The sequence below is a fragment of the Chelon labrosus genome (genome assembly GCF_963514085.1).
Source record: "Chelon labrosus genome assembly, chromosome: 14".
NCBI lineage: Eukaryota > Metazoa > Chordata > Actinopteri > Mugiliformes > Mugilidae > Chelon > Chelon labrosus.
In genome coordinates, this window is record NC_140347.1 from 3,589,006 (window position 1) to 3,602,017 (window position 13,012).

General features: G+C 37.0%; 1 protein-coding gene across 1 annotated transcript; it reads left to right on the top strand.

Moving 5' to 3' along the window:
* Positions 1 to 10,084: 10,084 nt before the first annotated feature.
* On the top strand, positions 10,085 to 11,485 carry LOC311499383 (E3 ubiquitin-protein ligase TRIM35-like; the record flags this gene model as incomplete). Its single annotated transcript, XM_084560338.1, has 1 exon — positions 10,085 to 11,485. The coding sequence occupies one exon, from the start codon at positions 10,085 to 10,087 to the stop codon at positions 11,483 to 11,485; it is 1,401 nt and encodes a 466-aa protein (XP_084416464.1).
* Positions 11,486 to 13,012: the final 1,527 nt, after the last annotated feature.

Here is a 13,012-nt window from a genome sequence, read left to right on the forward strand (position 1 = left end):
GTTTTTTTATAGTTTTTGTTTGACTGCATGCTCCTGTTGTTAAAACTGCAGATTTGTTTTGTTGCTGTGAAAAACTTTGTAAAGCTGATTTGAAAAAGTTATAAAAAAATAGGATTATTATTAATAAAATGAACAAATACCGTGAATATATATATACGTGTTTATTTAAGGCCTCAGCCATGCAGGAAGTAAAACACAGCAGTAGAGTTTTCTTTATCTGAATCTGACCAGACTGTTCAGCCTTTAATTATGATTTAAACTTTATTATTTATTTATAGACCGATAGATGAATAGATGGATAGATAGACAGTATATTTAAGTTATAGAATATTTTCCAGCTGTACAACTACTCCTTCATATTCACATCAGTGCTTTTCCATCCATATTATTGAACCTCATCATTTATCCTTCCTTTATTTATAGTGTATATTTACTTCTTTTTTTATTTCTTGTAGATTTGTACATATGTAAATCTTGTGTATATATATTTTCCTTCATGATTTATTTATTTAATGAGTGTTTTTCGTGACCAAACAGATAAATAATTAAACTATAATCATTTACAGACTTTATCTCTGGTTCTGACCTCTCTGCTACTTCCTGCTTCTAGATGATTATAAACCTTTTATACCGTATACACACTTTCTGACAGCTGTAGTTACTTTGCAGAGTCGTGTTAATAATAAAAACATGATGTGACGAGACTGTGTCGACCCTGGGGAGAAGCATTTATAATCAGCTGCACCTTTTCCTGATGGAATGAACACATGAATGAATGCTCTACATGCACTTTGTAGCCTGACGTCTGTCCAGACTTTTTGGCTGAAGGCTGTGTTGAAAAAAAAACTCGGTAACACTTTACTTGACAGTGTCGTCATAAGAGTGACATGACACTGTCAAGTAAAGTGTCATAAACTTTATAAACATGTCATAAACAATTTGACATTAATCAAAGTGACATTACCAGAAGTTGTCTTGGTCATGACAAGTTGACATTAAACATGTTTGGGACGTCTTTGTAATGACAACTTGACCAGGATGACATTACCAGAGGATGTCTTTGTCATGACAGCTTGACATAAACAGAAAATCCACCTCTTTTTGTATTCATGACATGTTGACATAATGATTATTCTAAAAAATGATTCAGGAGGTTAGTTAGTATGACTTAAAAACACGAGCTTTTCCAGCATAAAAAACACAATTTGCTACATGTCCATTGTTTTATTAAGTTGATAACATATTTCAAGAGGTTGATCAAAATTAAAAATAAAGAAAGTTGTCTTAACTCAGAAATATATTGATTTTGGATAAGCATTTCTGCCTTCATTTAACAAGGAAAAGTATTAAGTTAATGAAACTTAATACTGTATTATAATATTAAGTTTCCTATCACGTGTTCATGTACTAAAGCAGAGAACGTGACCAGCGGCCATTTTATGCTGCCAGACTGCACCAGCAACCATAGATATATATATAATGATTCATTATATATATATATATATATATATTCATTATATAGTCATATATCTATGCCAGCAACAGCCAGGGAGAGACCGCAAGGAGTGAAGGTCAAGGTTGGATTAACATTACTTAATTAATTTTATTTTCTTAATTTTATGTGCAACAGCAAGTAACTATAAGCGCTCATTCGAGTTACACAACACTAAAATTGAAATGTCCGCAGCGTGCGTTGAAGATATTAGCTAGCTAGCTAAAAGCTGCGGAGCTTTTAGCTAGCTAGCTAATATCTTCAAAGTAACTTAACTTTTAATGTTAGACGTGCATTGGAGTCAGCTATAAGGTGCCTAAACTTGCGGTCCCAGAACTGCTGCGGGAATTAATATTCAGCCCTCTGCAGACACAGGTATGAGCTGGCATTGGTGAGGAATGTGTTGTGGAAAGGCGTTAGCCGTTAGCCGCTAACGCTAATAATGATAAATTAACAGAGACGCGCCAACCGTTAGCCGTTAACGGGCCTTAGCGCCTTAATCGAAATGATTGAAGAAACATTACTATTTCTGTGTGTGCATGAGCAAAGTAGTTTTGTATTGCTATGCGTGGTATTTATTCAGTTTTGGGGAGGAGTAGTTTAACATTTTTGTCTCTTATTCACAGGATGATGCTGTGGAAAAAAGCAGAGGCTGCGATCCGTGGATTGGTGGTGTACCTCGGAGAAAAGAGGAGAATCTCTTTAAAGAGCATTTGGTCGGTAAATCCAACACAGAAAAACTATACTTTGTGTTAGTCTTGTTTTTAATTGTTATGTGTTTAATTCTGACATTGATTGTGGCCTATTTATGCTAGGTTGATGGAGATCTCACCACTGAAGTGTTGAAGATCATTGTAACCAGAGGTGCCACATCGATCAGATCCAGCCAGCGCACGGACTGTGGTTGAGGGAACAGAAGTCCTGGAAGACGTAGACGTACCCAGAGCCTGTGCCTTGCTAATGGGCCTGATCTACTCTCACAATCTCAGCTAGTTTTCACAAGGTGAACTGAGTGAATGTTGATCAGATGGTTTCTGTTCTTCAAGTGCTGACATATTTCGCACCGAAACAGAATATTTAGGCAGGGCTTTAGTGTTTACCGCATCCTTCACCTCATATTGCTGGTTGATTGTGATAAAAATTGTTATTGATATTGAAGTTGGTTACAATAAATACATTTTGACAGTAAAACTGGAATTGCCATGTCTAATTTATTCTGACTTAAATGAAATAAGTTACTTATACTCAATAAATTTGAGGTAACAATTTGCATTGACTTTTCTGAGTAGAATGAAAGTAAAAGAAAGGAGTTATATCAACTTAAATGGAGTAATTTGACCACTTATTAACACTAAAACTTTGATATAAAAATTGAGTTGGTTCAACATAATTAAGCTTGTAGAGGACAAAACAAATCATGTTGGTTGTACTAAACTATTTGAGTTAGTCCAGCTATAAAAGGCTCATGGGAAATACTCAATAATGGCTTTGTAAGGGAGCTAAGGGACTAAGGGCTAATTCGTGTAGGTGATAACAGCATCCAAGATGGTGTGTCGGTCAGGACACAAAGGAACGGAAGACCAGCGTCTCTTCAAGGCAGGGGGTGTTTATTTTGACACATCCGTGTACACAGTTCTGAAATAATAATAAACAATATTATTTCCTACCTTGGTAAATTCTTGCATGAATAGTACACATAAAGCTATACACAATTATCTCCAATGTATTAAGCAAAAACATAACATAAACATGAGGTACATGGCACAACACTGCCCTCTGCTGCCTATACGAGGCATAGAAATGAGCGCCCACCCGCGGCACACATATCCGACTCTTAACGAGCAATTAAGGATTAAAATAATAACTACATGTATGAATATCAACCAGCTACTTATAAACAACTTTACAGCTGCAGAAATTCACCCTGTCCTTTTAACAATGGGGGCATAACAGACACGGCAGCAAGAAATACACACATCACCGCCGAAGCAGTTAACGAGGCAATAAAAACTGCGACAGGAACGATACTCACGTTTGGTCATAAACTTAACTCGGAGTGTCAACACAAAAACCCACTTCAAAAAACACCAGGTAACTTCAGGTCTAGCTCTTCTTCTTCTTTGTTTATTGGCAGATTATATCTCTTTGGTGCATACCGCCACCAACTGTACAGGAGTGTGCAAAGGGACTTGGCTTACTATCATGGTACTCTATGGTTGAAGAGGAAACGTTATATTTATAAAAAAAATAAATAAAATAAAAATGGAAAGAAAAAAAAAAAAAGGATCCTAGATCCTTTTAATTAAACCTGTGTCATTCAGAAAAATGAATAAGGATTTGATCCTGTCTCTTTGCATTCCTTCTTCCTTAAGGATGTTCTCAATCCCATTTTCAGCCTCTCTTTCTTTCCATTGCTGCCTGTGTTCTGTGTATTTTTTGCACCTAAATAAAATATGGTCTACATCTTCTATAACATGACATTCAGAACATAAACCATTACTCTTCCCAATTAATCTTAGTGTACCATTAACACCTGTATGACCCAATCTTAGTCTACTATACACCACCTCTTCCCTTCTGTTGATACATACTGTTATTCTTTTCCTCCATACATTTTTTTGAATTGTGTGATAATGCCTTGCATTGTACTCTACCTCCCATTCATTTTGCCATTTCAGTATACCTTCTGATTTAATTTTAGATTTGGCTTCTCCCTTCCCCATTGAAATATTGATTCCTATATGTTCTTTTTTCAGCCCATCCTTAGCTATTTTGTCAGCCACTTCATTCCCCTTTATCCCGACATGTGCTGGAACCCAACAAAACTGAACCAATATTCCAAGGTTCTTTATATTCAATAAAATATGTCTTGCCTCTATTACCAAGTCCTCTCTTACTGATTTTCCTGTTTCAAAACTGGTTAATACTGCCAAGGAGTCAGTACATATGACAGATCGTAGTGGCTTGATTTCTTCAATCCACCTCAATGCAGTTATTATTCCTGCTAGCTCTATAGAATATATTGATAGGAAATTATTCAATCTATAACCATATTTTTTCTTAAATGTAGGAATATATATCCCAATTCCACAGTGACCATCTTGAGGATCTTTTGACCCATCTGTAAATATTTTAATAAAACCATAATATTTAGACAGAAGATGTCTTTGGCTGTATTCTGCAAGGTTTGCTTCATTAGGCTGTTTTGCTTTTTCCTTCAACAGTTCTACATCAATGGATGGCACAGGCAGCATCCATGGAGGAACTGAACTCAACACTAGAGCAGGGCTAAACTTGAAATCTAAAATTCCATACTCTCCTGCTGTATTTGTAATGTGCCATCCAAAACCAGAACTCTTTGAATGGTATTCCCAACATGCATTAAGGATTGTTAAGGCAGGATTATTTACACTTCCTTTAAGTCTCACCCAATATGTTAAGGACAACTTATCAAATCTAAATTTAAGTGGAGTTTCTTCAGCTTCAACTAATAGAGCACAAGTAGGAGTTGTTTTAAACGCTCCTAACGCAATTCTTAAACCTTTAAATTGCACTCTATCAAGTTTCCTGAGAGATGTTGCACATGCAGAACTATATACTATGCATCCATAATCTATATTTGATCTGATTAATGCTTTGTAGATGTTCATTAATGATTGTTTGTCTGCTCCCCATTGCTGCCCAGAAATCATCCTCATAAGATTTAGTACTTTTTTACATTTAGTTTCTACATGAACTATATGATGTTTCCATGTCATTCTTTCATCCATGTAGATTCCAAGATATTTAAACTTATTCACTCTTTCCAGTTGCTGATTATATAACATAATTTTAAAATTCTCTGGAACCTTCCTTCTTGTGAAGAACATTATCTTCGACTTAGGTAAAGAAAATTTAAATCCCCAGTCTAATCCCCATTGTTCTATTATTTCTATTTCTTTTTGTAACCTTCCAACAATATATGGAACATTCCTCCCTCTTTTCCATACTACAGCATCATCTGCATACAACAGACCTTCACCTCCCTTTTCAAATAAATCATTAATCATAATATTAAATAAAATAGGACTGATAACGCTCCCCTGGGGAATTCCACTTTCCACCACATATTCTTCTGATAACTCATTACCTACTCTGACCCTCAAAGTACGATGAGATAAGAAATCCAAAATGAAATTAAACATCCTCCCATTTATTCCAATCTTTTCCAACTTAATTAATAGACCCTCTCTCCACATGGTGTCATAAGCTTTTTCTATGTCCAGAAAAACGGCTACCATCACCTCCTTCATGACTAGAGACTTTTCAACTTCATTACACAGTTTAACAAGAGCATCTGTTGTTGATTTATTTCTTCTAAATCCTGTTTGGTAACTTTTAAGCAGGGATTTCTTTTCCAAAAAATAATTCAAACGGCCCACAACCAATTTTTCCATAAGCTTTCCTAGGTGTGAAGTTAGAGCTATGGGTCTATAATTACCTGGATTACCAGCATCTTTCCCTGGTTTAGGAAATGGGAGAATTATAGCCTTTTTCCATATCTTAGGTAACTTTCCTTCTTTCCAAATTTCATTAATTAGCTCAAGAATCTTTTCCAGTACTTCCTCAGGAAGTTTCCTGAACATAGCATAGCACAGATTATCACATCCTGGTGAGGAGTAACCTGTATTATTTACTGCCATTTTCAATTCTGACATATTAAAGCCATCATCAAGTATAGACTCAGTTTCAGATTTAGCATTTAAAATACCTTCATTCGCCTTTAAAATTTCCTCTTTCCTTTTTTTAAAACTATCTTCCAAGTGCTCTCCTTTATGTATTTCAGCAAAACATTTCCCCAACATATTAGCCTTTTCCTTATCTGATATAGCTTTACGATTTGTTTCATCAATTAGTACAGGAATATTTGCTGTTTTATATCTACCTGACATCTTTTTTACCATCATCCACATCTTATCTAATCTAGTCTCCCTTCCAATTGTGGAGCAAAACTGCCTCCAAGATTCCCTTTTAACCTCTTTAATTACTTTCCTTGCTAGAGCCTTCTTTCTTTGGTATTCTATAAGATTATCTGTAGTTAAAGTTTTACGCAGTTTTTTCAAAGCTTTATTTCGTTCTTTAATAACTTCTTTACATTTATCATTCCACCATGGAACATTGACTCTTTTCTTCTGGCTTTTACTTATAGGGATGGCCTGACTAGCTGCATTCAAAATGAGGATATTTAAATTATCATTCCTCTGATCTATAGTTTGTTCTACATTTGGAATATTCTTAACCTTTTCATTGCAATTTGTTAAATATTTCTCCCAATCTGCTTTCATAAAATGCCATTTATGATGAATGTAACTTTCTTCAATCTTCAGTTCAACTTCAATTTTACAAAAAATAGGAAAATGGTCACTACCAATACTTGTGTTCTGATCAGTCTCCCATTCACATATACTTGCTATTTTCCTATCAACTAAAGTCAGGTCAATACATGAGGTTTCATTTTTGTATATATTTATTCGTGTTCCACTACCCTTATTTAAACATACTAACATTCTGTCATTCATCATTTCCTCTACAGCCTCCCCATTTAAATCTGTATGTTTACTTCCCCATAAGCTATTGTGTGCATTAAAATCCCCACACCAAATTTCTCTGTGAGACCTTTTAATAATGTTCCTCAGCAACTCATTTGTTAGAGCTTTACATGGATTATAGTAGTTAACAATTGTGTATTTGCCATTATCCCCATTAAAAATTTCAGTCACTATACATTCATGTTCTTTAGCTGTACCCAACTGTCTATATGGTATTCCTTCTCTAATAAAAGTCATACACCCTCCTCCTCTCTCTTTATCCCTGTCATGTCTGATACTGATATAACCTTTTAAAACAAATTCTAACTGTGGTTTTAGCCATGTTTCCTGAATACATATGATATCTGGTTTATTATTTAATTCATGTATATACCTTTTAAACTCCTGTCCATTTGCTATTAGACTTCTTGCATTCCACTGAAGAATGATTAAAACCATTAGATATTTAACCAGCTTGAGAATCTCCATATTTATTATTTAACATTTCATGAATTTCATCAGCTTTAGTTGTGGTGCCTAAAAATTCATTTGCAGCTTCCACAACTGATTTAATTCTATCACTCTTCCTAGAGTGCTGTATTGTGACATTAACTATAGAACATATGAATGCTATGAACTCTTTTTCCTTTATCAGCAAAGTCTCTTTTGAGATTCTTGATCTGCATTCACAGCATTTTGTCACTGGGTTAGACCTAGGTAGGCCTACCTCTAGCTGTTCATCAGTATGGTTCCCAGTATTCTTTCTTGGACTCCAAGAGTTCTGTTCTGTTGGAGATACAAGTCCGTTAACATTAACGTCTTTCTTAGCTTTACTTATTTCTTTAGTGCATTAGCATATGAAACCTGATGAGTCAGTTTGTACTTCTGAATTTCTTTCGCTTCCTTCTGTCTTTCACACCCCCCATATGCAGCACTATGTTGACCTCCACAGTTACAACATTTTAGCTGAACATTCTCCCCACATTTCCCATACTCATGATCCCCTCCACATTTTGCACACCTAAGTTTACCTTTACATTGTACTGCTACATGACCAAAACGTTGACATTTAAAACAACGTATTACAGGGGGAATGAATTCTCGCACTGGGTAGCTCATAAAGCCCATTTGTACTTTTGCAGGTATCTCATTCTTGAAAAAAAGTAAAACTGATAAACTCTCTGTTTTTTCTTTACCTTTCGTCAGGCGTTTTGCATCAACTATCTCTCCTCCTTTCACATTGTTTTTGACCTCCTCAATGGATACTGACACTGGGATCCCAGTAATGACTCCCCTTTTCTTTGCCGCTACTCCTGGAATGTGTGATTTTATTTTAGAACCATTTAGGGTAGATCTCTTTAAGATCTTATCTCGCTGAGCTTCAGACGCTGCAAAAATCAGTAGCCTACCGTTCCCCATAAAGCGAGCATGGTTAATTTGACCAATTTCTTTGTCAATAGCTTTGGTAACATGAATGGGGTGTAAATCTGGCCCTCCTTGTTGATCAAACACTATAATTACTTTCCAAACTTCTTTATCTGGCTCCTTAACTCTAGATCGTATTTCAGATTTACTTCTTTTAGCTGTGTCCACAGTTTCAGTACTACTGCTAGACTCCGATCTTTGCCTCGTTTTCTTTTTCCTCACTTCCTCCCAAAACATTTCCTCCTCATTATTCCTTATATTACTAGTACCTGCTGAATCTTCTGCCATTGTCCACTTTACATTCACTGTACAGTAGTTAAATTCAAACCTTCCGCGTTTACTGTCACTGTTCTCCGTCAACCACTTCCGCTTCCGCTTCTGGTCTAGCTCTCTCAGGTACAGGTGTTTAAATAGGCACAGGAAAACTTCTTAGCATGGCTGCCGGCTAAAGTTTATCTTTCGCTTCTTCTGGTGATGCTGCTGTCCCTTCCGGTGGCGGCAGGAAGGAGGGGGCGCACTTCAAATAATAGCCTTTTATACATGCTTAGTTGGAATTACTTAAAAAGATCAATGCAAATTGTTACAACAATTTTTTTAAGTTGAGCCAGTGTAATTTTTTTTAGAGTGTATAATTGGTACCACTACTTTAGTTCAAAGAATGTATTCATTACACTGTCATAATGGTGTCATGACGGTCAGTTTTGTGAAATATCCTGTCATGTCACACACACACATCTATCTGACCAAGTGCTAGAACTGGTCTCTAACCTTGTACATCTAATTATAGTAATCATTATGTCAACATGTCATGAATACAAAAAGAGGTGGATTTTCTGTTTATGTCAGGCTGTCATGACAAAGACAACTTCTGGTAATGTCACTTTGATTAATGTCAACTTGTCATAACAAAAACCGAATGACACTTAATGACAGAGGTCATAAACGTTTATGACATGTTTATAAAGTTTATGACAGCGTCATGTCACTCTTATGACGACACTGTCAAGTAAAGTGTTACCCAAAACGCTTTAACCCCCAAATCGTAGATTTTTCTGTTCCATGTGTTTATTGGGTTCTATCTTTGTCAACTTTCAGGATTTGTGTGAAAATCTGTTGATGTTCATGGACATCAACAGATTTTTTAAGCAGCTCTGTTTATATCAATATACACAAAACACACACTGAAGCAACTCACTCCATAATAAAACACTTTTGGACTGAAACACTCCTGACTAACAGGTCAAAGTTCAACATTTATGAGAGGAGTTCAGGTAAAGCTCCGCCCCCTCACCTGATTCACCTGAGACAAACCAGGAAACAGTTTATTATTGTGTGAGACTAAAGAGAGACACAGACGATCAGATTCACCTTCAGACCAAACTAACACCTTCCTCTGAGTGAGTCCAGCTACAGGAGAGAAAAGTGGAAAACTACAACACTGCTGCTTCAAGCTGCTGACTCTCCACACACTGAAGGTGAGTTTGACCAAAAACAGGACTCAAAGTCAAAGGAAGCTTCAGGGAAGTTAGTAGAAGATGGAGGAGAGACATGACTGACTGGACTTTGTGTCTGCTGTGTTTCAGCTTCACTCAGAGACTAAATGGCTTCCAGATCAGAGGAGGATCTCTGCTGTCCGATCTGTCACGACATCTTCAGAGATCCTGTTATTCTGTCATGTAGCCACAGCTTCTGTAAAGTCTGTCTGAAGAACTGGTGGAGAGAGAAACCAACACACCAGTGTCCAGTTTGTAAGAGAAGATCTTCAAAGGAAAATCCACCTTCAAACTTGGCCTTGAGGAACCTGTGTGAGTCCTTCTTACAGGAGAGAGATCAGAGATCTTCAGAGGCTCGCTGCAGTCTGCACTCTGAGAAACTCAGACTCTTCTGTCTGGACCATCAGCAGCCAGTGTGTCTCGTCTGCAGAGATTCAAAAAAACACTTCAACCACAGATTCAGTCCCTTCGATGAAGCTGCAACAGAACTCAAGAAGAACCTTCAGGAAAATCTGGAGCCCTTAAAGGAGAAGTTAAAGGTTTGTGAAGAAGTTAAAGTGAAGTTTGATGAAACAGAAAAACACATCAAGGTCCAGGCCCGACACACAGAGAGGCAGATTAAGGAGCAGTTCAAGAAGCTTCACCAGTTTCTAGACGAGGAAGAGGAGGCCAGGATGGCTGCACTGAGGGAGGAAGAGGAGCAGAAGAGTCAGATGATGAAGGAGAAGATGGAGACTCTGAGCAGAGAGATAGCAGCTCTTTCAGACACAGTCAGAGCCACAGAGGAGGAGCTGAGAGCTGAAGACGTCTCATTCCTCAACAACTACAAGGCTGCAGTGGAAAGAGTCCAGCGCTGCCCCCTGCTGGATGATCCACAGCTGCCCTCAGGAGCTCTGATAGACCAGGCCAAACATCTGGGCAACCTGACCTTCAACATCTGGAACAAGATGAAGGACATGGTCTCCTACACTCCTGTCATTCTGGATCCAAACACTGCTGATCCAGAACTGATCCTGTCTGAAGATCTGACCAGTGTGAGACGAGGAGTTAAACAACATCTTCCTGATAATCCAGAGAGGTTTGGTTTTCCACGTTCTGTCCTGGGCTCTGAGGGCTTTAACTCAGGGACTCACAGCTGGGATGTTGAGGTTGGAGATAACAAATTCTGGATACTGGGTGTGTTAGCAGAGTCTGTCCAGAGGAAGGAAGCCACACCATCTGGATTGTGGAGAATAATGTTCAATGGAGGTAAATACTCAGCACGTTCACCACCAGATCCTCTGGAGCTTCTTCTCTCAGTAGAGAAGAAGCTCCAGAGGATCAGAGTGAATCTGGACTGGAACAGAGGAAATCTGTCGTTCTCTGATCTTGATACTAACAAACACATACACACCTTCACACACACTTTCACTGAGAGGATGTTTCCATTCATTTTAATTATGGATAATCTCCCAGTGAAGATATTACCAGTGAAGATATTACCAGTGAATCAGATCAGTTATAGATAAACATTATGATTAGAAATGTGTACTGGGCTGTAACAACTAATCAATGTCAGTGATCATATAAACTGTAGTGTTGTCGTCATGGTGTTGGGTCAGTACGTCACTGCAACCAATGAAAACACATTTAATATCTGGTGGTGGAAGTAGATCATTGTGTTTAGAGTTTAAGACACGTTGAAGCTAGAGATGATAACTTTCTTTATACAAGGACCTGAAGCAAGCAGTTGATGTGAGGAAACCCACCAACATCTCAGAACTGAAGTGGTTCTGTTCTGAGGAATGGACTAAAGACGACTGATCAGCAGTTACCAGAAATGTTCAGTTGATGTTATTGCTGATCAGATGTTGAAGTGTGTAAGGAGGGACAGTGAGTTCAAGAAACTCTTTAGGAAATAACTAATTGTCATTAACTCTCAGTAGAATCTGTCAGTAGATACTCGGTTTTTGTTTGATTTCATGCTCCCGTTGATAAAACTGCAGATTTGTTTTGTTGCTGTGAAAAACTTTGTAAAGCTGATTTGAAAAAGTTCTATAAAAAATAAGATTATTATTAATAAAATGTACAAATACTGTGACTATATATATATGTGTGTGTGTTTGTTTAAGGCCTTAGCCATGCAGGAAGTAAAACACAGCAGTAGAGTTTTCTTTATCTGAATCTGACCAAACTGTTCAGCCTTTAATTTTGATTTAAACTTTATTATTTATTTATAAACAGATAGATGAATAGATGGATAGATAGACAGTATATTTAAGTTATATAATATTTTCCAGCTGTACAACTACTCCCTCATATTCACATCAGTGCTTTTCCATCCATATTATTGAACCTCATCATTTATCCTTCCTTTATTTATCGTGTTTATTTACTTCTATTTTTATTTCTTGTAGATTTGTACATATGTAAATCTTGTGTATATATATTTTTCTTCATGATTTATTTATTTAAAAGTGTTTATCGTGACCAAACACATAAATAATTAAACTATAATAATTTACAGACTTTATCTCTGGTTCTGACGTCTCTGCTACTTCCTGCTTCTAGATGATTATAAACCTTTTATACCGTATACACACTTTCTGACAGCTGTAGTTACTTTGCAGAGTCGTGTTAATAATAAAAACATGATGTGATGAGACTGTGTTGACCCTGGGGATTTCTACGTTACAAATGATGAACATGACCGACTCACACGGGATTAAGATCACAGACGACCTCTGATGTTATTAGAAATAACTAGAGGTCCTCAGGTAGAACTAGTCCCATGTGAGTGGGGTTTAAGGCATTTAAAGTTAATTCATTCATTCATCTTCTATAACTGGGGGGCTGGAGCTTATCTCAGCTGTCACTGGTCTAGACTCTAGACGTCACTTTTTCTTCTTCTTCATCAACTCTGAGATAAAATGTTCAACTGACTCCCTGATGTATAATAAACTGATAGGAGCCATGACAACCACTACTTACTCCTCCTCCTCCTCTTCTTCCTCTTCTTCATTGTCTTCCACTTTCTCCTCTTCATCCTCCTTCCT